Source organism: Lates calcarifer, linkage group LG20 (assembly GCF_001640805.2).
Source record: "Lates calcarifer isolate ASB-BC8 linkage group LG20, TLL_Latcal_v3, whole genome shotgun sequence".
Taxonomy (NCBI): domain Eukaryota; kingdom Metazoa; phylum Chordata; class Actinopteri; family Centropomidae; genus Lates; species Lates calcarifer.
In genome coordinates this window covers 23,405,216-23,430,563 of record NC_066852.1, presented here as the reverse complement: position 1 = coordinate 23,430,563, position 25,348 = coordinate 23,405,216, and the positions used below count along the sequence as shown (strand labels likewise).

General features: G+C 42.8%; 1 protein-coding gene across 3 annotated transcripts in view; it reads left to right on the top strand.

Moving 5' to 3' along the window:
• Positions 1 to 25,348, top strand: part of LOC108879165 (glutamate receptor 4) — a 97,638-nt gene that overhangs the window by 32,097 nt on the left and 40,193 nt on the right. For all 3 annotated transcript variants that reach the window (XM_018670366.1, XM_018670365.1, XM_018670369.2), the window contains exons 3-4: positions 11,864 to 12,103; positions 21,708 to 21,892. In XM_018670366.1, the coding sequence (XP_018525882.1) occupies positions 11,864 to 12,103; positions 21,708 to 21,892 (425 nt within the window). The remainder of the gene's footprint in view (positions 1 to 11,863; positions 12,104 to 21,707; positions 21,893 to 25,348) is intronic.

Below are 25,348 nucleotides of genomic sequence, written 5' to 3'. Positions count from 1 at the left end.
TGTGTGTGTGTGTGTGTGTGTGCATGTTCCCAGCGAGTCCCATGCATCTCTGAGGATGAGCGGATCTGACAGCATCAGCCGAAAAAGAACTGTTGTCCTCAGACCAAGAATCTCCCAGCCCTGTTAGTGTGTGTATGCGCGCATGTATGTTGGTGTGTGTGCGCCTATCTCCCTTTATTTGTGTGTGTGTGTGTGTGTGTGTGTGTGTGGGTGGATACGCTGTCTCAAAAATCAGTGGAGCAGAGTGTTTCTTCAACCAGCGTGCTTCCTCTTTCTGAATGCCCTTTCCCATGATGTCTCAGTGTGTGTGTGTGCACATGTGTGCGCCTCCATGACCTAAAACAGATCCTATTAGCGATAATATTCCTCTATGGGTAGCCAGCTAGGGGCCCTACGGCGCAGCTCCGAGCTGGGCCCCCGGGGCTGACAGCAGACCAGCAGCCACCTGACTGAGTGGGGCAGGGGGAGGCCTCATGGTGCAGCTCTTCCCCCAGGCTCAGGCTGTGCTCTCTGACCATCCAGTGAGTCATAAACCATTAGCTAACATGCTAACAGAGCCCTATCCTCCACCACAGGATCACATGACCACACAGAGGAGCTTATAATATGGTATATTTTACATCATATGTATATGGCACTCGCTGCTTTCCACGCAACCTTAAAGTACAACGTTGTTGTTGTTTTTTTTAATTAAATTGACCACATTATACAAACACATACACCACCTGGTGCTGATTGGCTTGTTCCCGTTGTCAGTATATATTATTACATCTGTGCGTCTGCAGGTGTTGAGCATAGCTGTTCTATTTGGCTTTAAGAACATTAGAATAAAGCATTTCATACAGGTGAACAACAGGGATTGTTACAAGGCTAATAATCGCTACTGACACTGTGCTACCATTTCTGCAAAATGCTAACGTCAGATGTGCCTTAAAGATGTGCCTTTCATCCTGGTTATTTCTGTAACTACTGACATTTCAGAGAGCGTAGATGAGATGACTATTCTGTGTTTCATTGGATTGAAATGAGAAAACGTGCTCCATCCATATAGAGGTGTCTGTATTTGCTTACATCGTTCAACACAATTTAATTTTGATGGATTTATCATTTAATTCTGAGAGGATTTATTTCCCTGCATATTTGCGATTTCACGACTCATGCAGAAGCGTGTGTGTGTGTGTGTGTTAAATAATCTACAGCAGCTGTTGGGTGACACCGGTGATGTCTGTATTGGACGAACCACATGACTGTATTGGCCAAGTCACCTGTGGAGCAGAGAAATGTCTAGCAGCTGCTGTAAATCAGGCTGTACAGATACGAAGCAGCAGCGCCGATCGTCAGGGGAGCTCTGCTGCAGCTTATTGGTTTTCTCGCTGCTCACATGTGGGAGTGTGTATGTGTGTGTGAGTGAGGGGGCGGGCTGTAAATAAGAAACACCTTTTGTCCGACACACACACCTCTGTTCGCTCTGAACTGCTGGACGTTATGAGGAGGGGAATGGCACGACTAATGAAATGTATAAATCAGGGATAAACAGTCCGTCCTGCTGGAGGGGAGTGGTAGGAAAAAAAAGGGAATAAACTTCACTTCACTGCTCAGAACAATAAACAGTGACCTTTAGTGATGGATGAACCTACCACTATCTGTCATGGGCAGAATAGCTTCTGTTAAACTGACGAATCTCCCAAAAATAAATGGCCTTTTCTCACTGATTTTGACTCAACCCTCGTTAACAATTAACTTAATGAACACAGTGTTATTCCTGATACGATGGCCATGTAATAAACCAGAATTATTATTTAAGTTCAAGTTATTATCCTTATTTTTTTGTATATATATATAACACCGTACGTGCTCTAATTACCTCAGTGCTTTCTAAGTGGCAAAGAACCCCGCCATCAAATTGCCCAGTGCCCAAGGGATTTACAGGAAATTATTGATTCATGAAATCTAGTTATTGCTAATGTAAACCCAACATTTCCTCCTACTGCTACTTCACATTAAAAACAGACTTTAATTGTGAAGCAGACACATGAAACCCTCTGTATTTGTAACAGAAAAAGAGATAAACTGTGCACATGCACTAAAAGTATCCATGTATAAACTTAGCATACTGTAGACCTTGTAATGTGAGAGTGGTGCACATCTTGCAGTTAAATATTTGATGTTTTAGCTGGAAGATGTTGATATGTTTTCACTGTTTAATATGGATTTTCCTTCAGGTGGAAGAATCCAAGTTTAGATATTAATTTGTGTGAAGACTGTGTGTGAGTGTCTCTGAGGGACACCAGCTCGTGGCGCAGTACGTAATAGTCTCTTTTTCACACTTTGTCAATATTTGGCAGCCATCTGTCTATCAAACTCTCCTCTGCTGAGAATTTGATAGACAGTTTTTTATTTTAAAAAAAAAGAAGAACAGACTGCATAGTTGATTTACAAAGGACTGCAGAAATTAAACTTCACACACTCGCCCACAGTCAACAACTCCTCAGCGTTATCAGTGTTGGTCTTCTGTCCAGAAATCAAGGGTTCCTTAAAGATGGTTCTTTGGTTCTTCATATTGTTTTTGTAAGTGTCCGACAACATTATGGATAGGATTCCTACAGAGACGGACCTTTTTCTGTAAGACTAAGATCCTTTTTGTTTAACCAGAAACATCCCTATGTATCACCACCAGACTCCATTGACAAAAAGAGTAATTTTACAGAGCAGAACACGGGGAACATCGTTGCCTCGGCTGGTTAGTTTGTTTGTGTAATTTTGTGACTTTCAGTGGTGGAAGAAGTTTTCAGATCCTTTACATAAGCAAAAGCACCACACAGGTTCGCAGGTTCAAAAATACCTGTAACAAACCCTCAGGTTAGTCAAACTTATTTAGAGGAGAAAAAGAAGTAGAGTTTGGTTGGCGGACCAAACCAGTGGCCAGACCATTTTACTTTTGGTTGTCAGTTGCCTTGTTTACTGTTTGCTGTAGTCGTCCCTACTGCCAGCATCACCTGAACACACCTGGAGCTTGGATCGAGTATTGCTACGTGAAGTTTAGTTCAGAAGGACACCCACAAACCAGGCGATGGTTTCATGTTAAGGATCTTAAGACTTTATTTCATGCCACAGCAGGAAAAGCACAGGTGAAGATAATAACATTAATGATGGCTGAATTCCATTTCGCTGCTTTGGTTTCAGAGTCCTGGTATAAAATGCACCATTGAATCAAAAGAGCCTAATGTTATTAGTAACACCAGTGCTTCTTCTACTATGACTAATCAAAATGTCCTCTCTGGAAAAGTCTCATGGCTACACATTACGTCGCGAGGTGCCATTTAGCGCTAATGCCCAACTGTCCATTTCATCTGGCCATCTCACAGGGAATGGATTTCCCTCCACAGCCTCAGTTTTTCATCCACAAGAGCAAGCAAAATCTCAGCAGGAGGTCTGCCCAGTTTGATTGGCTGTTATCTCCCAAACCCCCCCCTCCTCCCGGTTAGCTCATGTTTTATGGATGCTAAGTGGTAAAGGATTTACGAGGAGTTTAGTTCACTCATCCCTTGGTGCTTGCACTTTAAATATTCACAGTTTGGAGCGTTTTGTGCCTCTTGGCAATCCCTTTGAGGATGTCTGTTTCATTATTAGCTCTTATATTTGTTGCTGTTTGGTGTTTTTTTTTTATTTGGAAATCTAATGTGTGTTTTACCCCTCCCTTTCACTAAGTATAGCTGGTGTATAGGGGGCCAAGGGACAGCAGCAGTGCTGGTGGCCGCTGTATGGCTGACTTACCACCGTGGTTGTATTTTACCCCATCTGTCATATGCTTTTTCCCACAGGGGCAACAGCTTAGGTGGTCCACCGGCTGCAGCATGCACTTACTGTAATTGTGTAGCTCCAGTTCAGTTTCTGATTGTGTGATTTTATGTGTGTCACCAGTATATACTAACATTTTGCCAATATCTCGGGCCAGTAGCCTCTGATATGATGGATATGCTGCAGTTTGTTTGATTACATTTATTTACTGCAGGGTTGTAATGAGCCTCTCTGAATAGATTCCACACATAAATATGTTTTGCCGTTTTCTTGCTGCTACTCTTCTTGAGGTTTTTTTTATCTGAGTGTAAGAGGTTTGTCCTTCTTGGTTAGAACCAGAAAACAACAGTCGTTTTCAAAGTATAATGAGAAGATGTGATGGAATTCTTTGATAAAATTGTGGTGGTGAAAGTAGTTGTGAGACCCTGGGCTTTACCAGGCTTCTCAGTGTACATGAACACACACAAGGCTACAACTAATTCTTTAGTATTTGACCTCAGGCCTCCTGATTTTATGACAGGGTGGAGGGAAATAGAGGAGGAGGAGGAGGAGGAGGAGTGTAAATGATGTGCGGAGCAGAGCTTCATCTCCCCTCCCGCCCTGCACCACCACTCTTTAACCCAGGGCATGGTGGGAGACAAAGTCAAGCAGACAGAATACAACACGGCACAGTGCATGTGTGTGTTCATGTGTGCATCGTGTGTGTGTGGGTGTGTCTGTCAGTGGCACTCATGCATTATATGGCAATGTGCTGCAATGATGTCCAGTGGGAGTCTCTCTCTCTCTCTTTGTGTGTGTGTGCGTGATGCCAAAGGAAAAGTCGTGCGTACAAATGTGTACATGTGTGCAACATGCACTTGAATGCACACAAGCACACGCCTTATTCAATCTGACACACACACGCGCACACACACACACAGGGAATAAGGCAGCAGTGTGCTTTAAGGTGCCAGGTTTATCTTATAGTTTTGTCACGTTCTGCTACTGTACATGTCTATGTGTGTTTCTGCTGTGTGCTACTCGGTGGTGTGACACAGTTCTGGTTTAGTCCTTAGCAGAGTTAATGAAAGCTGCTCCAGTTACTGTGCTGTTTTTGTCTCCGCAAAGGAGGTTAAGTTTTCTGTCCCATTAAGTCCTCAAAGTAGGATATTTGGGAGGAAGTTAACCGCTGTCCATGTCTGTGTTTTGATGAGGATAAAGATGCAGATTAGAAACATTTTAGATGAATAAAATGACACATTTAGTGGATGGTGCTGCCTTGTTTTTAGCCCTCTCTCAGACCAGCGATGGCCCACAGGCTGCAGGGAAAATAGCAAGGATGTGCACAGACAGACAGACGCTGACATGCTCATATTGAAAAAATTACATACTGATGTTTAACAGGTAATGTCATTGTCTTAATTCAGCTTAGTTAGTGCAGTAGTGTATAAATTAATGTAAAATGCAATGTGGATTAAGTGGAGACTTTTATTTTGAAGGGTAAGCCTAAACGTTCAGGTGTTATATGCTTTGTAACATGCTGTTAGTATACAGTGTCTTTATGGGGTAAATGTTTTTTTGTATAGAATTTGTATATTTTCCTATGAAGGTGTGTTTTGCAATGTGTATGTGTTGCACTTCTGTTAGCTTGAATATTTAGTTTCTCTACAGTTAAACAGTCGTCCTTGTCCACGATTCAGCAGCTAATTAGCACTAAAAACAAAGCTGAGGCTGAGGGGGACATCATTTGTTGACGCAGATATTTAGTCATAAACAGATTTACTGTATTTTCACAGGTGGATTTTCAAGCTCTGAATTGCTCCTGATGTTGTTAAAGGGAGTCAGTTCTTACATGTGTTTGTGTGCAGTCATTCGTTTAGTGTTAACACTGCAACAGCAGCACTTTAAAGGTTAAAAAAAGGTAAGTTAGTTACTGTAATCACCATAATTCAAGTGTTAAAATGAAGCAGTTTTACCGTTGTGGATCAGCCACAGTGATGTTGATTGTCCACTTTGACCTGTCTGTTGTCCAGCTAACTCATCGAGTAACTATTCAACCAAGTAATTAACACACTCCGATAAATGAATGGTGAAGCCACTATATTGTGTCTGACAGTAGCTGTGTCAATGGAGGTGTTGAACTGCGAGAGGGGGATTGAGTGATTGCTTGCTGCTGTGATCCTTTTCAAAATGGCTGCCTGCCCAGCGAGAGCGCTGTGTACGGGTCGGTAAAATAGTGATGGTTTCTTTTCATCTGGACTGCTCAGACAAGAGACCCGTATTGATTTTTACTTTGCTGAAACTATTATGGACACAAAAGGGGGCCTCATCCCTGTCCTTTCCATCCTTTTTCATAAAAGACCACCACTCATGTCGCTCGCTCCTTTGTGAGTCGATGAAGACGTCTTGCCAAAGTCGCACACACTTAAAAGAGCTGATGATGATAGAAAATACCGTCCTAAATGGCTTGTCACAGTAATTCAAGTCACCACTTGAAAGGTTTTTCAACACTTTATATGCTTGTGTAAAAATATTCTCTTGTCATAGTCTCTGGAACTACGTCATAATTACCCAAAGTATGGAACATCCGATTTGCTAGGACGTATCGGCCCAATGTGCTATCAGATGGGAACAGTGCTCATATATTACTCCCATTGTTCAGGAGAGTTCATTGAGCAGCTGAAAACCAATATAAAGAAAATATGTTAAAAGTGAAAAGATGGAACGACCAAACTGTCCCTGTAGGTTCTCAGTCATCCAGGTCATGGTAGTCTGAAGTGCTAGAGTCTAAGGCAAATGGACTTCTTTAGGTTCCTTCAAGACGTTGCACCTCTCGTCCGAAAGGTTTCATCAGTTCTAAAAGCTGAGCGGTGTCCCAGGTATTTAACCTTTAGTGGGGGTTGTCATCTTGGAGTTGTTGACCCAAGGTGTGAATGGGGGTTTAATCCACCTGGGAAGGGATCTCAAGACTCCTAGGTGGCTGATAGTTGGTGTCCTAAGCCAATGGTCGTTCCAGTTGGACATAGATGACTTCCTTTTCTCGTGGACATTTGTATCCTCGAGGATGGCACAAAAGAAGCAACCAAAACCAACAATGAACTGTTTCTGCTAACAAGTATTTCCTGTATATCTTAAGCTTTTTTCCCACTCTGCCATATAGACGTCCATTTTTGTCCAAAAAATAACTTGTGACCCGTTTTTAAAAATTTACATCGTCAGGAGCAGAAGGAGAGAAAAACTATAACACTGTTGGTTTCGTTGGATTTATTGACAATAATAAAAATACAGAATAACACTGTACTTGTCCTTTGAAGTAAATCCCCTTCCAGGAGAAAGAAGTTGGACAGGAATTATATTGTTTTCTTTTTACCATTTCTAAAACCATTTATCACATATACTTTTTTATCCAAAGCACCTTTAAGTGCACACAGGTTTTCATATGTGCATCTGTTTCTCTTTTAGCCAAAGCATTAGCAAGGTATTGAGCTGTCTGTAGTCTGAGGTTTGAAAGGTTGGTGGATTTTGGGGAGTTACAGAAGGAGGCTGTAGAGACAGGAGGCCAAATATGCTTAAAGCTAAAGTTTAAGTGATTTAAACAGGGCTGGATGTGTCGCTGACAAACAATATGAGATGCAAAGACTTCGCCATAACTCAAAATTCAGTGGATTGGCTCCCCCTTGGCAGCAAGCATTGGATGTTTTTGCTCTAAAACAAGTGGTAAATAATGGAGGTTTGTTCTGTGCAGCTGAGATCGATATATTGACGGGGCAGAGGTCGGGGGCAGTCATCATCAAACCGCCCTGTGCTGTGGGCGGGGCCTGACACCTGGGGGACTGAGGGAAAAGTGTGTCACTAGCACTAGACCTTATCCAACCATCCGCTGATTTACTCAGAGCACTGATGACAAGGCAGTTTAGCCTGCTGGTCAATAGGACCAGATTAGGAAAGCTTATCTCACCTTAGCGTAGCTTAGCATAGCTCAGATCAGCCTGGTGGTTTAAAGTTTCAGATGATTCAGAGAAAAAATTCGCTTCAGGCAGTTTTTTTTTGTGGACGTGATGTGACTTGATTTCAGACAAGTGTTATGTAAAATGACAGGAGAGCTTCTGCTGTTTTGCTCTGTTAGTGTGTCACACGCAGAGAGTCTGGCCCATTGATCAGAATGAGCTGCGGTGAGAGTGTGTGTGTGTGTGCGTGCGCTCTGACCTGTTTGTGCATCGGAGTGTGAGGCCAGCGGATGCTGTTTCAGGGTCACTGCTGGTGTGGGACTAAATGGACCAGTCCAGGAGGCCAGGCTGTCACTAGTGGCCGCCCACTCACTGTCAGTACTACTGCTGTCACATCACGACTAGGTCATACAGAGCAAACTCTGTTTGATACAGCTTGACTCTGATGGATTGCTACTATTGGCCTGTACTGTCTCTTTGCACCGGAGCAATCCTGCTGTGGATTTTCTGTGAAGCTGCATGTCTCAAAACACATGTGGGAAATGTCACATCTCAGACTGAGTACAAGTCACTTTGACATTTTTGTGAAATGTAATTCTTTATTTTTTCTTTTCTAAGGCATAAAAATGGTTTGTCTCATCCCAGGAGCTGTGGATATCAGTAGTAAACAGCCGTATGGTGTAGCTAAATAGTTAATGAATTATACACTGAGTTAAAAATGCACATATTTAATCATGTATTTCACATTTTTCTCCATACAGTATCTCCCACTTTTATCACATTTCCATGTTTGGATCTAACATTAATTCCTTGTATTTGGCAGACAAAACCTCCTGCTTTTCCAGAGAGAACCGTTTAACTTTGACTTGGCATGACTTTTATTGACTTCTGTCAATAAAATTAATAGACACAGACTCAGTCTTGTGAATTCTGCATCTGATGGAGACTCTCTGAAAGTCATAAAGTCTGTATTTGGCCCTCTGTTTTCTCCACGATTTCTTATTTTAGTCACACTTAAAATATTGACTAGCGTGACTTTAAACATGGCCGCCTGCTCATCCCCACTGCTCAGGAAATGTTCCTCACGGATATAAAGGCCTTTCTTTTGTAAAAGATGGCTAAATGTCATTGTGAGCCAGAGGTGGTCATGTGATCCGCCTTCGACTTCGCCTCCTTTTGCATCTGCACGGCAAAATGGCAGCACAGCAGTGTTTCAGCCTGTCGATTAATATCTGACATTCACTTGGACTCCTGAATATCCAGAAATGATCTTTATGTTTGTCGTCGAGGGAAGAATAGTGGACAGACTCACTGGTGAACTTACATACGCCAAGCTCATCGTTCCTGTAACTCACTACTGTGCTGCTCTCATCATAACACTCACTGGAAGCTCGCAGCACCGTACACACGCCTCGAAAAACTTCTAATCAGCAGATTTATACATGAAGATAAATAAAACAGAAACAGAAAATCAGAAAACAAACTACTTTAACTTTACACGTGTTTAAAGTAGCTTAAAGTTAAAAATATATGATGTAGGAAGAGTGAGGAAAAACAGGAAATATAACACCTGATGTGTTCAAGTGTACCCTTCAGAATAAAACTCTCCACATAATCCACACAGGATATCACAAAAAGCCTTTTTAACATTGTTAGAAATTGTGTTGTTGTAGTTAATGTCCTGCCCTTTGTCTGACAGGGGTGATGGTAGCATTTTGGAGTTGAATTAAACCATAACTGATTGTAGCAGTATTAGAATGGTTTTTTTTTTTGTCGTCCTAAATATGCAGAATTTGAACCTGAGTGGTGTAAGATCAGGCAGTAATTAGAGACAAACACAGCAGGGGGAGACAAAGTTTGAGTAAAACTGTCAGGTTTTAATCTCAGACCAGCAGGTTTCCTTACGCGCATATTAATGTTGTTTTTTTTAATTCTGCAGAATTGCAACCTAACATGTACAGAGAGGATGTGTAAGGATCCAGGGAAATGTGTGTGTGTGTGTGTGTGTGTGTGTGTGAGTGTGTGTGAGTATTGATGTCGTCCCATCCCTTGAGGGGACATCAGTGGGCTGTGTGGATTTCCCAACCTCTGGACTCCTTTCTTGGTTGAGTGGACGCTCTCTCTACCACGACTCTACCCCCTCTCCCAAGAGCCCTCACACACACACATGAACACACACTTACAGTAAATGTTCATCTGTGTGTTTTGGGCGTTGTAATGCACTGCTGCATTAATCCAAATAAAACTGCATTATATGGTTTTTTACTTTTTCTATCTAAACTGCCTGTGTTGTCTTTTGTGAAAAAAAGAAACACAACCCTAAACAGAGAAATTGTTATTTAATTGTTATTTATTGCAACATATTCAAGGGTCTTTTCCCTTCTGTTGAGTGTAATATTAACAAAAGGAAGACACTTTGTCTGGAGTTGCTCCATGAAGATAAAATATTTGGAGTAACATCTCCTCACCCGGCGCAGAGGCCAACTTTAGTCAGGACCCAAGGAAAAGCAAACTTCAGCTATGATATTACAACAAACCCCTCTACAGTGCAGCCTTGACTTGAGCTTCCCAGCACCTCCGTGTACTTTAATTGTGTGTACAAGAGAAGAAGCGTGGCTTTCTTTCTCTCCGACTGTTGTCTTGTTTGTCTCACTGAGGGAGGAAGCTGCAGGCAGATCAGAAAAGACGCAGACTCTCTCCTTCTCTGTCTCTACAGTAGAGTGCTGCACTCTGCATGGAAACAATGGGTTTGTCAGTAAAGCAGCTGTCTTGTTTACTTCCCCCACCCCCCCATTTTCCTTTAACAACAAGAACATCTTGAGCTCTTCCTTCAGTTTGCCGCTCACTCTGATTCTCCTCCGTACCCGGAAACTGGCAGAGGATGCTCATTATCTCCCCTTTTCTGTTGTTGTTATTCTGTGTGTGTGTAAAAAGTGGGCAATTATAGTACGGCTTTCGTAGACAGCCAAACCTTTCAATAATGAGGAGATCTCCTTAAGCAGGACACACTCGGTGTGTGTGCATGTGTAGACTTTATGCAAATGAAAAGTTGTCATTTAATTCAAAGTATGACCAATAAAACACAATAGATGCAGGTTCAGTTTGTGCTGTTTTGATGTCAGGAAGCAGCGCAGCAGCAGTGTGTTTTGTTAATGTGGAATACGACTTCTGGAATAAATCTACACACCAGCGAGGAGAGTGATTCAACGCGCTGCTCGGAAACGTTGCTGCTGTTTAAATGGGAGAGCGAACAGCTTTTGAGATGAAAGCATCAGAGGAAACGGATGCGTTTTGGTTTGATCTCTGTTTACCGCATTCAGCGCTTCTCTTGAAAGGATTTAAAGTGGTAATCAGTGGGATAATGGTTTGTTACGTTGTCTCCAGTCACGGTGCTAAGCGTTCATTGCTGTGGTGATTTTTTTATTTTGTTTTGCACTGCATTTCCCAGCAGTCCATTGTCATTCAAAACAGCGAGCGTCCCTTTTTTTTCTCTCTCTCTTCCTCATCCGTTCAGGTGCATCACTCAGATACGATGGCTATCACCGCTCATATTAACCACCCAGTTCTTCTTCTGTTTCTCTGAAGCGAAATGGAAACATCACTTCCTGTTCGCTGGGAACAGTTTCCTGGCAGAGAGCCAAGATTTGTATCATTTAGAAAAAACAAAGTGTTTCTCAGGAGATGAGCCCTCATTGTGTTTGTGGCGTTGTTTCACTCTTCCACAATGAAATTATCCTGGGAGAAATGTGCTTAATAAAAGATAAGTAAACTGATTCACAGCCTGACAGTGTGGATGCTTCATTTCAGAACAAAAGGTCTTAGAGTAAAAGAAAAATATTTTATAGAAACAATGATATAATATATTCTTTATAAACAGGGGAAGGTAAAGTAAGTGTGTGTAGTATGAGAGCAGTCACTCGTTTTTAACTCACTCTTATTCTCTGATAAATCCACCCGACAACGTCAAAGACAAAACACAAGCTTGTGAACGTAGTCGAGCATTTAGATAATTGGGGGAAAACATAGAAAGAAAAACAAAACCATTCACGTGAACATGGAGTAAATCGATTCATCCTGCTTCACCACAAGCTCCGTCTTATATATGAACTGATTTTATTCTTGTTGTTTCTCTTCCTCAGTTTGCTCCCAGTACTCCCGAGGTGTCTTCGCCATCTTTGGCCTGTACGACAAGCGCTCGGTCCACACGTTGACGTCCTTCTGCAGCGCCCTGCACATCTCCCTCATCACGCCCAGCTTCCCCACCGAGGGCGAGAGCCAGTTCACCCTGCAGCTCCGGCCATCCATCCGAGGCGCACTCCTGTCCCTCCTCGACCACTACGACTGGAACAAGTTTGTCTTCCTGTACGACACCGACCGGGGTGAGTGACGAGGACGGGCTTGTTTTTGTCTTTGTTTTGAAGCGGTGCCAGGATGTGGGTGTACTGCATCTCAACGTGTATCTCATCTAAATGACAACCTTTAAAAGTACAGCTCTTTTCTTCTTCTTCTCCTTCTTTTTTTCCCCCCTCCAAATGAAACGTGCTCTCCCTCAGGACGACATCTCCTTTTCAAAAATAGTTTTTTGATCTTACGCTGCAGCGTTTAAGGTTTGGTTGGATTTAGGCTCAAAAACAACTTAGTTAAGGTTTGAGAAATGTTCTGATTTGAGTTAAAATCATGACTTTATTAAGGGAAGTGGACGTTTGGTAAAGGTTAGGGAATGAGCATGGTCATCCATCCACCCTTCTCCTCCTTAGTCGCTCTACGATAATGTCGCCCACCTTCCTCCCTTGCTCCTGAGAGTCTGCGACCATTAGAAGGCTGTATCATAAATACTATTATGTTATTATCTATGTTAATTATATTTAAGGTCATATGTACTGTACATATGGATCCTAAAGTGGGGAAAAAATGACATTCAGCTTTGACAGTTTGTTGTTAGGAATTAAAAATGTCAAAAATAAACCTCCTCTCCTCCAAAAACAGCTCTGAATCTTACAGTCTTTCAGCACAGTCTCCATCAGGAAGGAACAGTGTATAATATATATATATAAGTTCTCTGAGACATTTGGTGCGACTTTGTCCTCTTGCCCCCTGTCTGGCAAACACAGAGGTGTGAAGGGATGTGCTTCAAAAATAATGGTTTTCTACCCACAACATGTCTCGGGGGCAGCAAGTAATCAATCTTATAGTGTAGATGCTGTTACAAGCGTGGTGGATATTGTTGGACCTCGCTCTCTATCTGTCTCTCTTTCTCTGGCTGGACTCACCCACCTGAGGACGAGCGACCGTGTACAGTGTCTCATCTTTACGTCTCTTGCTCTCTCTGTTTGTCTCTCAGATTTTTTCCTTCCCCTTTTCATTTCTTCTCTCTCTCATTACAGAGTCAATAGGTTTGTACTTTATTCAAACCCCCACTCTTTTTCCCTGCCCTCGTGTCTCATTCCCATTACAACACAGAATGGATATGGGCTACTGCTTGGATCACATCTCCACATCTCACTTTCATACATTTTCCAGAAAGTAGTCATGTGGTTTTGATTCTTTCTCTCTCTCTGTGCTGCTGTGGTGAATGTTTGAGCAGATTGGATGTACGGGGGCTGCAGAGTGAGGACCGTATCAGGACGGCCTCCCCTCAGAACAGCTCATTCCCTGCCTCCTCTCTGTCTTATCTCAGGTCGTACATGCTTGACTGGGTAAAAAAAAAAAGTCTCCTCTCCTCTGCACAAAAACCCTACATGTATCTGATCGAGTGTTCCCTCAAAAACACAACAAAGGTTCCTCGCTGTGAGATCAGCATGAGTCTGTGACAGGAATACAGATGATCTCATGTGGTGTGATATTTCAAGGCTGTAGTCTGTTGCCTCCTGATTTGACACAGACTGTAATGATTCTTTGAAACACTGGACACTTCAGATGCTCTCTGAACAGCATCTACAACATGCTGTTGGTCCACTGTGTGCCACCAAAACAGCTTCAACCCACTGAGAAGTGGACTCTCCAAGACCTCTGAAGGTGTCCTGTGTCCTCCTCCCTACCACCGATGACCAGGAAGGTTTTGGAGATGCCCTTGTGTGGCTGTAATGATCTGTCGCTCAGGTCTTTCACCTTTTACACAGAGACTCATAGATCTGACCTGTGATTATGCCGGCTATGTTTGGTTCAGTGTAAACACGCAAAGGCAGCAGTGGTGTCTGTCCCAATTCAGTTCTGTTATTACCTCTGCTAATGGCTTAAAGGTGGGACAACAATGCGCCACTCCATCCTGCCTTTGAACCTTTTATACAGAACGGAGGAAGGTGGAATAACGGCGCCTTGAACAGGCCATACCAACACTGACGTGCACTGTAGGTACAAGATAATCAGCGTTACTCCCCTCACCTGTGTGTGGGCATAATGTTTTGGCCCATCAGTGTATATTCAGTATTTGATGGTGCAATGCACAATTTTTTATTAAAAAATAAAAAAACAGAGGTGGTGGTGTGTGGCGATGTGACATGCCAGCCTGTCAGAGTCGATGCATTTGTAGAAACACAAGCGAATCAGCTCCATGGCACAGATGACTGATGGATGTCTGAAACTCTGCAGCGATGCTTTGAAAATGGCGTCGGCGTTCGTCTGCAGCCTGCGCTGTGTTGTTCCTGCTTCTGACGAGCCCGGGCCGTCACGTTTTATTTTGAACTTTGAAATAACCGGTCAAATGTAGAAAAAGGAAAAACTTAATCTTGAAGTTCAAATTCAAGATTTTCAGGGTAAAAGCAGAGCGAGCTTTGGTTTGTTCTGTAAAATGTCCCGTCTCTCCGGCTCAGTGAGTAATAAGCTACTGTTGTTCTCTTCTCTAAAACAAAACAGAGAAAACTAGTGAGCCTTGCTGAAAAAGTAATCACAACAACGAACTGATCTGAGATGTAATGTGTGGAAGAACTTTGTATCTGACATCCCAGATTTCTCTTTTACTCCGCAGCCTTGCCGCCATGAATAAAGATCAGGCTCTTGTTGTAAAACAGAACTCCCTCACAGTTGTGTTAACTCGCTCGTGTGAGGCCGTGGACGCGCCCTGTATAAAAGAAACATGGTGAGACTGGGTTTCACTTTGCAAAATTTATGTGTGCTGAGGCAAAAGAAGCAGACTGGACAGATAAATAGCAGTGGGGCAGGGTAGAAGCAGTCCATAAAGTGGAAAATTAAAACACTCCTCCTCTTTATATTACTTAACGCTGCGGTTTTACATATGTAAGGATCATATCACGACCAGAGGAGAAACATAATAGGAATGAATGAAAGATGAGAGAAGATTGTTCACAAATGTTATCCAGTTAAACCTGATATTGAAATCAAATCTAAAAACAAGCAAGTTTATCTACATTTCTAACCGAATATCATACAATTATAACAGCACTTTAAACCTTTATCTTGTGTTTTCTTAAAAGAATTCAAGCTTTACATTAAAACTTCTGTAAACAGAAAAGTAATAATTTGATCCTCATTCATTTTATCTGTATTAAATAATTTTCACAGGCTATTTTAATTTATCAGTTTTATTTGGGCTCTGTAGGTTCTGTATCTGCTGAATTAGCTTGAGTTTGTTTTTTCTGTATGAGCTGCAGTCCCACTGAGAGCTCTGTCCACGGCTGAAACTCATTTCCACTGACTGATTGCTGGTGTTTCTGTTGAAGCTGCTGTCATACTAACAGTGGGAAACACTGGCTGTCAAGTATATCGCATACTGAACACAGCTGAGCAGCTATCAAACCATTACCACCTCGACTTACATGAAAGAGCTTATTTTTAATTAGTCATTTTGTTGGTTTTCTTTACTTTAAAGCAACATTATGTATCCGTTCTACCTCAAAATAACAGCTTCAGGGTTATTTGGATGGTGCAATGACTTGTAATAGGGAGAACAGTGCCTCACACGCAGTGCCCTGAACACCTGTTTTTGCTCTGTGTAACTTTGCAGATCTTAAAATGTTAAAAAGACATTAAAAACCAGCTTTCATCTCTGATATCCAGCGAGGAAACTTTGAAAATATCAAGAATTATAAATAGAGTTTGGTGTGTTTGTCAAAGCAACAGAACTTCCTGCTCCGGAAAACCGGAGATCGTGGGTAATTGTACACAATTTGGCCATGTTTCAGTTCAGTGAGTGGGAGCTCTGGTACAGTCATTAACAGCCTTTGTTTTCTGTGCGTTAAAATCACTTAATTGGCTGCAGGGGGCGCTGTCGCTCAGCAAAATTACTTTTTATTGCTTTAAAATTCAGCATTTAAAGCCACTCGTTTTTTAATGGATCAGTTTTCTTCGTATCATCTGGTCAGTTCTCATCCTTCCTCTCTGCAATTTGTTCTTTTTTTCTTTACTCAAGTCTTATCCATGTTCTTTCCTTTAGTGTCCTTTACTCATTCATTTCCCCCACCAGCTTTAGCTGAGCAGCAGAAGTCTGTTTCGCTTCCTGGCATAGCATGAAAAGCAAATCTCTGCACAGGCATTATTCAAAATCCTAAAAAATGACGAGGCCTCCTTCCTGCAGTGGGCCAGAGAGGCAGAGTATAAATGATGAATCAGTATTACTGTATGAGCTCAGGCTCTGCTCTTCAGACATATTGTTTTTTCTGTATTTCATGTGCAGGTTTTGTACTGCAGACTCTGTCCAGTAACACGTAAGGAGTGGTGTGAGTAGGAGTGTACTCAGGCAGCGTTTCTGCATATTTTAAAGCCTCAAATATCGTCACGAGGTCTTGTGTCTTTGTTGCAGAGGGTGATCAGAAGGCTTTTGGTTGCAGGCTGCAGCACTTTAGCCTGAGGATTTTTTTTTTTCACACACAGGACCAGGCATTCATCCAGTATTGACTATAATGTAGAATCAGCCCACGCATGGCTGAGCTCAGTCAATGAGTGCCAGTCTGATTCCCTGCATCAAAGCACCAGAGATACAAGGGGCTGGATACTGTAGCTCTGTGTGCGTGCATGGGTCTGTGTGGTTATAGAGAGTGCTGTTCCTATTAGCCTTCCTAGATTTCCCATAAATACACAGAGAGAACCAAAAAAACAAGGTAATAGAATAAAATACAAAAAGTCCAGGAAATGTTTTAGAGAGAGACTGAAAGGAGACGAAGAGAGCGGTGAAGAGAGGAGAATACAAATTAAATAAAAGGAAAAGACAAAATGAACCCAGGAAATGTTTTGAAGACGAGGTGAGACGAGAGGAGAGGGAAACAAGGGTGGAGGAGGGAGGAAACAAGGAAGGAGGAAAGGAGGGGAGAGAACAGGAAGGAAGGGAAAAGAGAGGAGAGGGAATGAATGGAAACAAGGAGGAAAGAAAGTAGAAGAGAGGAAAAGGAGAGGGGAGAAAACAGGGAGGAGGGAAACAAGCAGGAGGCAAAGGAAAGGAAGGAAGAGGAAATGAAAGGGGTGGAAACGAGAGGAGAGGGGATGAAGGGAGAGGAAATGAAAGGAGAAGAGGAGAGGAAACGAGAGAGGAGGAGAGGAGGATGAAAAATGAGGAGAGGAGCCAAAGAGGAAGTGAAAACAGGAGCAGAGAGCAGGAAATAAGACGAGCAGATGGACTGGTAGCAGCAGTGAGTACAGGCCATGATGAATGGCTCTTTTTAAAAGCATAAGCCTCTCTGTGTACTCTCCAGAGAGGAAGAGGTGAAAGGAAAGGACCGAGTCAATGAGGAAGGAAGGGGGAAGATGGAGGCTGAGTAGACAGACGCTGACGGCGTGCATCACACTGGAGGGTAAAGACGGGACAACAGGGAGGCGAGGATAAAGCCGAGGCAGAAACTGCACACATAAGCCCAGATGTGAGCTCGCCTCCCTCTCCACATGCTGCAGCTGCTTCCATCTAGCGTCCAGCTCGGCTCCAATCAGTGCAACACGCACCAGCGTCAGTCTGCACACTAGCCCGTGGCTGTGTCTTGACGCTGATGTTTATTGCGGCTGGCTGCTGCTTCACATACAGCCCCGGGGGCTACACATTTATCAGCTGGTAATCGGCCGGCCCTGCGCACGCTCTGCTTGCCTCGGCAGCCGCCGTCACAGCTTCCTGTCCATACACTGTGTACGCCGCACAGCGCAACAGGACGTGACGGAACATCAGCATCGTCACTGTTACACAGAGCAACTTACTCCAGCTGCTGATTTGCATCTGGCGGGAGAGTAGCATCAGTGTCTTGCCTCCTGATTTTGATCCTTGATAGAGGCGATACCTGGTCCAGTATAATCTATGAAGGTAAACATCGTTCCTTATCTGTGATCCAGTTTTAATCAGATACATTTTCTTGCACAAAAAGGTCGAATTTAAAAGTTTATTATGTAAAAACTACACTACTTCAACACAACGTCAACACCCAGGACGTTGACTTTTGTGATAAGATAACAAACAGTGAGTAACTCTACTAATCTGTATGTTACTTCTAGGACACGATGTGAAGAAGTCTGCCTTTTCAGAGTCTGATACAGGGACTTGTCTTAGTTAATGTGAAGTGTGTCACACTCAGGTTATTCCTTAAAACCTTTTGTCTTGTAAAAGTGAAGCACAGTTGAAAACATGATGTTCAGGCCTAAATCTATTCACCATATCGCTTATCCAAGCATGCAGAATGAATGATAGCTTTGTAATGTAAAAGCTCTAATCTGCAACACAAGAACAAAGCTGCTCCTTCTCGTCTGTGTCTTCTGTAAGAACCAGAATCTGGTCTTTGAGAATTATAAAGTGTATGCAGCCATCATGTGCATGCTCCTGCATGTTTAAGACCCTTTTACAGGTTTCAGCATATCACACAGACACATTAAAGGTCAGCTGAAGACGGTGTTTTCAGCTAAATCAGGAGTTTTAGCGTCAGCATTAGCATATGCTACGAGGCTACAGCTAATGAAAGTGTCAGTCTTTATTTCTGCCATCAAATCAGAGGCCTGCTGTTGTTTATTTTTCGGTGAAATCAAAGTAGAAGTAGAAGAATAACATTTTAAGTGACGAATCTGCCACTTGTTTTACCGTAAACTGTATTTTCTATGATAGAGCAGGAAGCTTGACAGGCCTAGCTACAGTAGCTACAGGGGACAGGGCTACATGATACAAAACATACTGGTAAATCTCACTTTTTGCCTTTTTGACAAAGCAAAACCAAGAGGACAGGAGCACACCACTGTTCCACGCCACAACACACAGACAGTGAGCCAAAGCAGCTGCTCATTTGTAGCTGAAACAGCTTCAGTCAATACATAGCAAAGTAGCTGCAGCTACCACAGGGAGTCGTTTTTAGCCTGGTCTGTGGCTTCCCGCCCTGCACACAGTCTGTCCTTTTCATTATGTTTTATTTGCCAGGGACTATATGTGTGCAAAAAAAAAAAAAGAAGAAGAAAGAATAAAAAGAGACACTTTGAATCAGATTAAGTTACCAGCCACTATCGGTCTGCAGTCCCTGGGCAGGTACACACAAACACTGCAAAGTAAATGTTAAGGTAAGAAAATAAAGTGTGTTCACACCTGGAGAATTGAAGGCTTTGAATGTCTTGAAAGGAAGCACAGTTGTTTTTCTGTTTATGGTTTTGCCTCGTCGGTGAAGAAATCCTCACCTTTACTGTGACAAGTCGTCCAGGGACGCAGGTATTGGCGGTGAAAATGTGGATTTTTAACAGTCAGAAACTAATCAGTCATGACAGAGGAGAAATCATGTTAAATGTGCAAAAGAGGGGTAGGGAGAGCCTTGAAGATGACCCAAGGTCACAGCCACCACCCAAGAAAACATGGACCCTGTTCTCCGCATGGTGATGGATGACAGACGTTTAACTGTTAATCAGATAGCTAATGCTGTAGCCATCTCCTGTGAACGAGTAGAGAACATTCTGCACAACGAACCTGACGTGTCAAAGGTTCCCACTCGGTGGATGCCTCGGCTTTTGGCGCCTGATCAGAAGCACGTCGAGCTGGTCACGTCGCAGGCGAGACTGTGGCTGGTTGATCACCCTCCATATTCTCCTGATTTGGTACCATCTGACTATTTTCTGTTCCCCAACATCTACTGGACTGAAGATGAGGTCGTATCTGCTGAGAGCGTTTATACCACAGGAATCCAAGCACTGCAACAACGATGGAAGAAATGGTCAAATTAAACCATCGCATCATGGTCAGCCTATGAACTTTTCAGCCCTGCCTCGTATTTAGGGTTAATCTTAGCTGATTAATGTTAAATTGTGGTTCTGATGTAAGTTCAAAATGATGAATTATGAGTTGAACATCATCATCATCATCTTCTTGTTTGGAGAACAGTGACTGGTGAAGCTCTGTAGTTGTTTGTCAATAAAAAAACCTCATCAAAGCTCATTTTAAATTTCCTCTCTAGCAATGATTGCTGGAGCTCCGGCTTCTTCCCTCAGGGGTGACTGGAGGCATCCTGACATGATACTGTACATGCATGTGCGAGTATGAGTGTGTGTGTGTGTTGTGTGCGACCAGCAGTCCCTCCTGGCGCCGACATGCCTCTAATGGGGAGCAAGGGGCCGGGGGAGGGGAGAGAGGAGGTGGAGAGGGAGCTGGGTTGCCAGAGCACAGGTTAATCCACTAATTGGGAGCAAAGGGAGACGGGTTGCCAGATTGCGATGGCCACCAGGAGGGGCCGTTTAAGGGGGACATCTGTTCCTGCTGGAGAACAGCCGCCCTCACAGCTCCCTAGTTTCCTCTGTGACACTCATCTTCTTTATACACAAACCTGACAGCGAGCCGTCCCCCCCTCCGGAGTCGAGTGATACATCCAACTCATGGAGATGAGTCCGTCCCCCCCCCGACTGGACCAAAAGCCAGGATCCGGTTGGAAAAGCAACAAAAGCTTTTGAGGAGTTTTCTGAAGTGCGGTTTTCTTTTCAGTGGGACAGAGTTTTTTTCTTGCCAGGGATGTTGTGTCAACTGAAGCCAGTTTGCTATTTAAACCAGCAATTATGAGCAATGTGTTTTATCACCTCACATGGCCTGACGTGCCGCGTTTCAGCCTCTCACCAGTAAACGTATTCAGGAGCTGTTAACGCAGACAACTATAAAGCATCCAGGAAGCATATACTGTTATTATGATGATTCGAGTTCAGAGTTTGATCCAGATCTGTGTCAAAAAACACGACAATAACCAGGAGATACATGTAACGCTTTTCTTGCTCGTTCATCTAAGTGTAGCAGGTCAGACAGGTTAAAATGACGTAGTGTTAAAGGTGCATTGTTGAGTTCTTGACCTCTAGAGCAGTGTTATTGTGAGTGGACTCCAGGACTCATTTATATTTCTAGTTACAGTCAGTGAGACAACGAAAGTCAGGGAGGAAGAGGACCACTTCCTGGCTAGTCCCAGATTATTTTCAAATGAGTTTTACCATTGTTTAATGTTGAAGAAAACACACTCAGCACTTTTAAGGAGACACACAGTGTGTGTTGGTGATAAATACTGACTGAAAACACACTCTGTTTGCAAGAAAGCCCCAGGGTACCTTCAAGAAATCTTACAAAAACAATTCCTGAAACCGGAGAGAGATCTACAGAGAAGATACTTGTTATTCTTCGCTTGTTTGTTGGCATGTGGCAAAACTCCTGTCTGTCATCTTGTTTTTGGGGAAATCTGACAGACTAGAATAGAATAGAATATCTCTCTTTATTGTCTGTGAGAAAGTCCCGTAACAAACAAACAGGACTAAAAGCTACTTAAGGTGAAGGAGAGATCGTGTTAATGGCAAATAAACAGTAGTTTAGCTTTAGTTATGACTGTGCAGCTGACCTCCAGCTCCTTCCTCTCTGCCTGGCTGCACTAAGAGGAATCTGCTCCTGCACTGACATTGATCGTAAGTTGTGAGGTGTGGAGCTGTCCAATGTGGACCGTTAACAGGGGTAATTATTGGACTTTTAAGAAACGTATAGTATACAGAGATAATGAGCTCTGGTAGTGAGCTGATATATTTTCTCCTTCAGTCCTTGATGTGTCCTGTGTCTCTCTCTGTTATCAGGTTATGCCATCCTGCAGGCCATCATGGAGAAGGCAGGACAGAACAACTGGCAGGTCAGCGCCATTTGTGTCGAGAACTTCAACGACGCCAGCTACCGACGATTGCTGGAGGATCTGGACCGGAGGCAGGAGAAGAAGTTTGTGATCGACCTGGAGGCTGAACGGCTGCAGAACATGCTGGAACAGGTGATGCCACCATGACACCAGCTGCTCGTTTACTCCTTTACCCACGCACGCATTGTTATCAATGTTGTTATCAATTATTATTTCAATCAAACCTCTGCAAAAGAAGAAACATGTTCTAGCTACTTAAGCCATAAAAAGCCAGCTAATATGTGTCAGAGTGCTAATGGTAATGGTGTTAAACGGTCTATTCAGTACGACAGAGATAGTTTAGTAGTGAAAGTGCGGCTGCCACAGGACAAATCACCTGAGATATTAAAGGAGTATCGTGGGTTATTATAACTTGCCTCTTATTTTGGAGGTCTTGCCACTGTTTCTGTCAGTTCTAATAACACTGCACTCACCATAGTAATTGAGATCTCGTTAGAAACTGTCCAGAGCAACAAGTGAGCAGTCAAATAGAAAACTGTTTACCTGTTCAACACAAGCAGGGTCTTATTTTTGTAGTTTCCTGTTGGTTATGATGGCATCGTAATCAGCAAATTAATTACTGAAATTAGGATGTGCAGCAGCATCACAAAAATAAAGTCCAACGAGGCATGAAACAGAGAAGTAGTCAGGCTGTAAACAGAACTCAAAACTCCCCAATACAAAGAGGGATAGGTGAGTTTATTTGCAGTTTGAGATGGCTGCTCATCAGCTGTACAGATGTGTCTTTTGTCATGGGGAAAATGCCAACCAGCATTTAGTCGTGTACGCACAGTGAGGGATTATTAATAAGATTTTAAGTGTGCTTAACATACATACTCAGTGAGTGCAGTGTTGTCTTAACTGGTAGATACGACGAACTTAATGCAGAATTCTCATTTAACAATGTTTCCAGCAGTTTCCAGGACAGTAATATAAAGCAGATAAAGTGTTTGAGGAGGAGGAATTCAGCAGACTTTACTCCCCGTCCCCCTGTGAAGAGGTGAAGTTAGTTCTTCACACGTTCACTTTCAGTGTTTGTTTCACTTTTTTTTTTGGGAGTGTTTGTGCTAATTAGAAAGTTTTGAACTTGAAAACAGTCTGTTCTGATCTCCGGTGGTGTTGGTTGGCATAAGCACACTCAGAATATGATGTGCCTCATCCTCCTCCTCCTCATCCTGCTCCTCTTCATCCCTTCATCCTTCCATCTTTCCCCGGAGCTACTGGTGTCTCCGTAATTGTTCAATTATTCAGGAAATCTCCACTCTGACATCTGTCATAGCTCTAACAATTTACTCTGCAGATGTGTGTGTGTGTGTGTGTGTTTTACTGTCTTTGCCCTGCAGAGCAGCTGACGTCCCGCTCCGTCCTCGCTCGATGCCAGTACACAGAACGTCTCACGAGTAGACGTGATGGACTCTGTCACATTCAGAGCTCGTGGGATGATGCAGCCGCGGTCAGAGACATAAACATCTATTCTGTCCTGGTCTTCACTCCAACTGTCATCCTCTTCCTATTTACACGGTGCCAAATTATCCTGATCCAGGACCGGGATTTGAATACATAATTGGGCTTCATTAGCTGCTTATCAACAGCGCGATCCGAACATATCACGGCTTATAAGCAACCAGATGTTACTTTGAATGTCGGAGCGTGAAATCACTGAATGCAAACCTGTTTCATTTACAGATGGAAATGTGATTTGCTGACAGCTAATTGGCAAGTTCTACAGACTGTGCCATAGCTGTGAAAAACAGCAGAGGAATGGAGACGTATATGCTTAAAGTTAAAGCTGAGAGAGGTCAGAATTAACTACATTTCACCAAAGGCTGCTGCTTCAAACATGCATTTAATAAATGTCGTGCGTCAGTCTGATGCCTGAATAAGCTCCAGAGTCACTTTTACTTTTAAATCCAGCTCTAAAAAACAAGAAAACAGCAATAAAATTAGGGAAATATAACTGAAAATAAGTAAAATTATCTCCCAGCTGGGTAGGAGAATTTAACTTTCCAAAATTCTTAAAACAAAACAGATGCTTTTGCTTATTTTAAGTAATAATTTCCTGATTTTATTGCCCCCCTGCTTGCTGAGTTTGTGCAGCAGCTTTATAATTCTGGTATTTCTAGTTTAAAGCATGGATTTACTCAGAAGCAGTTATAAAATCTCAGTTATATTAAGTTGTAATAAGGACAAGTTGTGGCACAAGTTGAACGTCATAAACGCTGCAGCAGCACAGGGTTAAACATGCGTATCTTATTCTGCCTTGTAAAGAGCTCTGTAATGAACGTATCGCTTAATTATCATCTAAACATGAGTTTATTAATCCATGAAACACTGTGAAAAAGCCAATTTTATCAGTCTATTAAAGGATTTTTCCCCTCACAGTGCGGGAGGTAAAGGAGGTAAAGGAGAACAAACCCAACCCAACGATCAGAGCAGCATTCCCTCCTTTTAATTTTCAATTTTCATCCATGCCAGCTGCATGGAGTCAAAAGAGAGTCAGCGCCTGTGCACTGTCGGAGATAATAAAACAGGCGGCAGCAGAATTTCTATCTGATAATATTTATTGGGTGATTCACTGCGAGAAGTGAGGAGCAAGCGTCCGTCGCGCTGGCGTCGGGCACGAATTAAGGCTCCGACGGCAAAAGATTTAAAATCCATCAGTGACGCAGCCGGTGAGAGAAGAGAAAACACTCTGTTTTCTGTTTTTCATTAAACCCTTTCAACTGCCCTTTCAACAGAGCAGCAGCTCAGGTCCTGTCTTGTCTGAATAAAACCGTAATGGAACATTTAAACACCTACAGTATGTCTGATTCACAAGAAGCCATTACTTCATCGGACAGATGAAGACCACAGCATTACATTCCCCTGTCAGAAAAGTAAAAAAAAAGTAGTGTATGGTCAGTGAACTAAACACGAGCCAACGTGTATTTTATAAAAAGTGAAACTGTCTTCCTTTGAACTATCGTTCTCATTTAAACATGCTGATAAATGAGTGTTTTTATTTTCAGTTTCAAGTTGAAGACGCTGTACCCAGCTCTTTAATAAGAGCTAATTAACTTATTTCCAGCTTCTCAGTAGTGTGCTGATTTCTCCTACTGTTCCAGTTGTGAGTCAGATTGATCGGAGACAGCCGAGGCCTGAGGCATTCTGTCCGTACGTTCGTCTGTCTTGTTCTCGCGAACCAGAAGATATCTCAGGAACGCCTCGAGAGAATTCCTTCAAACTTGGCACAAACGTCCACTTAGACTCAAAGATGAACTGATCACAATTTGGCAATCAGAGGTCAAAGGTCAAGGCCATCATCCAACGCCGTCACTCAGGAGCAGAAGAGGAGATTGTGACCATGTTTCCTGCAACTTGACTGGTTGTTGGAGGCAAATAACCACCAGACGTTAACTCTAGTTGTGTGTTAATGTTGGATATTGCAGCAGTGAGCGTTCACTAACAGCAGAGCTTCACAACCTGATGCTCAGGTCTTGACAGCAGTGAAGCTGTTGGGGAATTGATATCACTCCAAGCTTTTCTCAGAGATTCAAAGTGATTTTTGAA